Source organism: Penaeus chinensis, chromosome 26 (assembly GCF_019202785.1).
Source record: "Penaeus chinensis breed Huanghai No. 1 chromosome 26, ASM1920278v2, whole genome shotgun sequence".
In the NCBI taxonomy this organism is placed as follows: Eukaryota; Metazoa; Arthropoda; class Malacostraca; order Decapoda; family Penaeidae; genus Penaeus; species Penaeus chinensis.
The window spans coordinates 1236272-1241271 of record NC_061844.1 but is presented as its reverse complement, the minus strand read 5'-3'; the positions used below and the strand labels follow the sequence as shown (position 1 = coordinate 1241271).

The following is a 5000-nucleotide window of genomic DNA, read 5'->3' as shown; positions in this document are numbered from 1 at the left end:
GATCATGAAAATAATTTTAAAAATTAACTAAATATAATAATATTGATAACAGTAATGATACGATTAGTGCTATACTGCTGTCTGTAGTAGGGTTGTTACGTGCTTTTGGCCCTTTCGGCGGCATCCTTGCCCTTTTATTTTGCGTGTTTGTCCAACGTTTTCTCTTTTTTACTGTGTATGCTTTCAGTTCAGTATTTTCGTTCTTTTATCTAGGTATTTTCTTTTTCTCTTTTGTTTTTACTTCACATTATTTATCAGATTTTCATTTTTAGTATTGTGATGTTCGTATGCGTTACCTGTTATTTCTCATTTCTCTGATATATGTTCTAACTTTACAAGGTCCAGTTATACAAGGCAGACCTTTATTAATTAACTTTAACTTTTATAATAAACAAGTTTCTAAGTCATCACTTTCGACGAATAGTTTGTTGACATCGGCGATATTTCCACAGAAAAACTGACGTATCCTCTGTTTATATGTTAGCCTCTGTCCTGCAAGACCTCCCTTTTCCTCCTGTTGATGTTCCGGTTAAGAAGACTCTTTTGAGGTTGTAAGGCGAAAGGGTGGTTGCAATGTGAAGAGGAATGCTTTGGTTTTCATGGTTACTGAATATGTTATACTGCTTTTAGGAAATGTTTTAGTAAAGGCGCTGTATGTTAATTTTTGTGTTAAAATTTTGCTCTTTTGTATTTATTCAAACTTTTATTCTTTGGATTTAATTTACCTTTATTTCGGATTTGTGTTTCTGTTCTGTTACGTGCAGTTGAATTGATGAGGAAGTTTGATATTGATTTTTTTTTTTATTATTATTATTATTTTTTTTTTACAAACCTCTGCCAATAATGCAAATGAAAATTGAATGCAAATTAAACTTTGGACAGAGATAACAGGTATTACTGAAATCAAACTCTGCTACTTATAATAATGATGATGGTTATCATGATAATGAGAAAGAAAATAATAATGAAAATTATATTGAAAATTATTATAAAATACCGATAATACTACAACTAACTCCGCCATAGCCAGTCCCAAGCCCAGGTTGAGAAAGGAGGAGGGCTGTTGCCAGGCCTCGTAAGCCGAGCGTAAAAACACCCTACGAAGAACATGGATCGAAACCACGTACTGCGATTCTCGGAAAATCAGACAGGTTGATGACAATAAAGGTGCTAGCAGGAAAGAGTCTGATCAACATCGTGAGTGGTTACGCTCCGCAGATTGGCTGCGAAGATCAAAAGAAGGAAGAGTTCAGAGAACAACTTGAACAGAGTATTAGAGAGATCCCTGAGGAAGAAGAAATCATCCTAGGAGCTGATCTGAACTGCCATGTAGGGGAACCAGCAGGAGGTTATGAGGCATGTCATGGCGGTTTTGGATACGGCCCGAGAAACGGAAGAGAGAGAATGCTAGAGACATTGGAGAGCTTGGAACTGGTCTTGGTAAACACCGGATTCAAGAAGAGAGATGAGCATCTAACGCCATGCCGAAGTGGAGATAGCAGTTCTCTGATCGACTTCCTAGTGGTGAGGAAGAGAACCCGAAAAAACGTGAGAGATGTACAAGTGATTCCTGGAGAGGCTGTTGCTCACCAGCACAGACTGCTGGTCATGGATGGAACGTTCTCTAAGAAAAGGAAAGGAGAAACAACAGGGAAGAAGCTGTAGAAGATCAAGGCATGGAAACTACGGAAATGTGCAGGAAAATACAGAAGGCAAGTGGGAGAGAGACTGAAGAGAGCGAAAAGAGAGACAGCAGCCGAAATGTGGAAGGCCTTGAAGGAAGCAACTGTGAGAGTGGCAGGAAAGCTGTATGGAAGAATATGTGGGAGAAGAGCAGGAGAACGAGAAACATGGTGGTGGATGGAAGAGGTCAAGGAAAAGAAGAAAACTTTCAAGGAGTGGCAGCATGACGAGGAGAGCCTGGAGAAAAGGAACCGGTACAAAGTGGCGAAGAGAGAGACAGAAAGATCCGTGGCAGTAGCCAAAGAGGAAGCAGTTCGAGACTGGTACGCAGAGATGGAAACACCGGAGAAGGAAGAAGTGCTAAAGAGATGGAGAGAATATTTTGAAGACCTGTTGAATGTAGAGAACGAATGGGAATAGCTAACAGAACTACCAGCAGTGGAAGGTCCGATACAGCAAATAAGCCTGCAGGAGGTATCAGCCGTCCTCAAGAAGATGAAGAACAAGTCAGCAGGCACATCGGAGGTGGTGGTAGCGATGTCGGATGCCTTGGGGAGTGAAGGTGCAATGTGGACCCATCAGATCTTAGAAAAGCTTTGGAATGGAGAGAATATCCCAGAAGATTGGAGGACAAGCATACTAGTGCCAGTGTATAAAGAGAAAGGCGATGTATTAGAATGTGGGAACCACCGTGGTATCAAGCTCTTGGAACACCTCTTGAAAGTTGAGGAAAAGATCCTGGACCAGAAGATGCGAGAAGTGATGGTTATAGGAAACATGCAGTTTGGCTTTAGACTGGGGAGAGGCACGACAGATGCTGTATTCATGCTCAGGCAGCTCCAAGAGAAACATCTGGAAGGCAATTAGAACTTATACCAGGCCTTTGTTGACTTGGAAAAGGCATATGGTAGAGAACTGGACTACTGGTGTCTATGGAAGAAAGGAGTTCCAGAGGACCTCATTAACATCGTGAAGGATACCTACAAGAGTGTAACCACAAAGGTCAGAACGTCACAGGGAACATCGGAAGAATTTGAAGTGAAAGTCGGCCTTCACCAAGGATCAAGCCTGAGCTCACTCCTGTTCATCATAGTTATCGACGTGGTGAGCGAGGAGTGTAGAAGAGGATTGCTCTGGGAAATGTTATTCGCCGGTGACTTAGTCATTTCAGCGACGGGTGAAAAGAACTTGGAAACAAAGCTCAGGAAGTGGAAGAAGGCACTCGAGGGTCGAGGGCTAAAAGTGAACATGAAGAAGACTGTCGTCATGAGAAGCAGCAAAGGAGCAAGAAGAAAGATAAACACCAAAGAGGAGAGCAGCGCAAAGTACGACCAAGTTTATAAGTTCAAGTATTTCGGCAGCACGATGGCAAGTGAAGGAGGATGTGAGGGAGCAGAGAAAGACCGTGTGAAGGCGGCGTGGGCCAAGTGGCGAGAGGTTTCTGCCGTGATGTGCGACAAAAAGTTACCAGCCAAGCTGAAGTCTAAAATGTACAAAACTGTGATAAGACCTGTGTTATTGTACGGAGCAGAAATTTGGGCCTTAGGAAAGAAAGAAGAGAGCCTGCTACAGAGAACGGAAATGAGAATGCTGAGGTGGATGTTGGGAATCAGTCTAAGAGAGCAGAGAACAAACGAAGATGTGTTAGCTGAAGCAGGAGTCACAAGCATTAGTAGCAAGACCGAAGAAGCAAGACTCATATGGTTCGGCCACGTGAAGAGAAGGGTGAGGAAGAAGGCATACGGAAAGCGATGGATCTGCCTATCCCTGGAAAGCGGAGCAGAGGTAGACAAAGAAAGAGGTGGCTGGATTGTGTGATGGCCGACATAAAGAAAAGGAAGAACAGTGGGCCCAAGACCGAAAGAAGTGGAGAAAAGCAGTATGTGGAAAGTGACAACCCCTAAATAAGGGAAACGTCGTAGAAGAAGATTTTGAAAATGATAAAATAACAGAAATACTACAACTATTAGTAAAACAACCATTACTACTAATAATTATGATACTGATAAAAATAATAATGATGATGATAATAAGATGTTTAATAATAATAATGATAAAATCGGTGATAAGTATAGTGATATAATGCTAATAATAGTAATGCTAATAATAATAATAATAGTAATAACAATAATGATAATGATAACAATAATAATAACAATAGTAATAATATTAATGATAGTGATAATAATAGCAGTAGTACTAGTCCTATATTTCCTATGTTCCTTTATTAGACGAATAAAGAAATATAGGAACTCAAAACTAGATGCATAGAAAAAAAAACCTGAAGAAATTTCTTTTTTCTTTTTTCCCGTAATACATTTGAGGACATTTCAGATTTTCCTTTGTCCCTATTACTTCTGGCCGTGAATAGACAGAGAAACTAGTCAGGAAGAGTGAGTTTAAGAGTCAAGGTTTTTCTCAGAAATGATTTTGTGTCTGCATTTTATTTATTTATTTATTTTCATCTTTTTTCTTTTTTGCCTTTGTGTTTTTGAATGTTTGATTGTGTGTTATTTTTTTTTCTTTATTTTTTTGCTCTTTTCTTTTTATAACTATTCGGTCTGTATTATTCCTATGCTTATTCTTTAATCTGACGTCTTGCAAACATATGATAAGAAAAGAACAAGAACTCTTTCCTTAAAAGGGACGAATGAACAATCTCTTTTTATACATATTTTATACACAAAATACATAAATACATTGTACACTTTGAGGAACACCTAGTATGATATATGTGTCATATTCTAAACATAAGGTTACACAAGCAAAAACATACTTTATTCACAAACAAATAGATATATGGTCATAGCCAGAAAACAGAAGAAAATTTGATTATAAAAACATTGGAGTTGCTGAGAAGAAGACCTATAGGTAATACAGATCAATACAGATCATTTCCACGTCTTCACAAGTGGGAAAATGACCCCTATTTCTTTTATATTCTTCAATCACATATCTTATTTATTCCCACAACTCGACACTAATATACATGTATACATAAATCCACAAACATATTGATTGTGTCAGTGAATAGTCCTCGAATACCTGTACTTTAGAACCTATAAATATATATGTCAACATACACAAAAAATAATATGAAGAAGCAATGTAGTATTTACAACACACATTTAATAGATCAAAGTATGAGCGTTTCGGAATCTCAGACATTGATGTTAGGATGTGTGGAGTCTGGAGGATGATCCGTATTTCGTATTTACAAATAAAATAAAATATATCCTTTCAAACATTGTAAGAAGATTGCGTCTTACTGAGGTCCTTCTGAAGCAAGGTATTCAGCGCTGAAATAGACAGACGTC

General features: G+C 38.6%; 3 protein-coding genes across 3 annotated transcripts; all 3 read left to right on the top strand.

Annotated features, from left to right (window-relative positions):
- Nucleotides 1-1155: 1155 nt before the first annotated feature.
- Nucleotides 1156-1665, top strand: LOC125038867. The gene has a single exon (XM_047632490.1). It carries the CDS (start codon nucleotides 1156-1158, stop codon nucleotides 1663-1665), a length of 510 nt encoding a protein of 169 aa, XP_047488446.1.
- Nucleotides 1666-1761: 96 nt separating this feature from the next.
- On the top strand, nucleotides 1762-2103 carry LOC125038866. The gene has a single exon (XM_047632489.1). It carries the CDS (start codon nucleotides 1762-1764, stop codon nucleotides 2101-2103), a length of 342 nt encoding a protein of 113 aa, XP_047488445.1.
- Nucleotides 2104-2178: 75 nt separating this feature from the next.
- Nucleotides 2179-3501, top strand: LOC125038865. The gene is made up of 2 exons (XM_047632488.1): nucleotides 2179-2502; nucleotides 2584-3501. The coding sequence occupies exons 1-2, from the start codon at nucleotides 2179-2181 to the stop codon at nucleotides 3499-3501; spliced, it is 1242 nt and encodes a 413-aa protein (XP_047488444.1).
- The last annotated feature ends 1499 nt before the right edge of the window (nucleotides 3502-5000 follow it).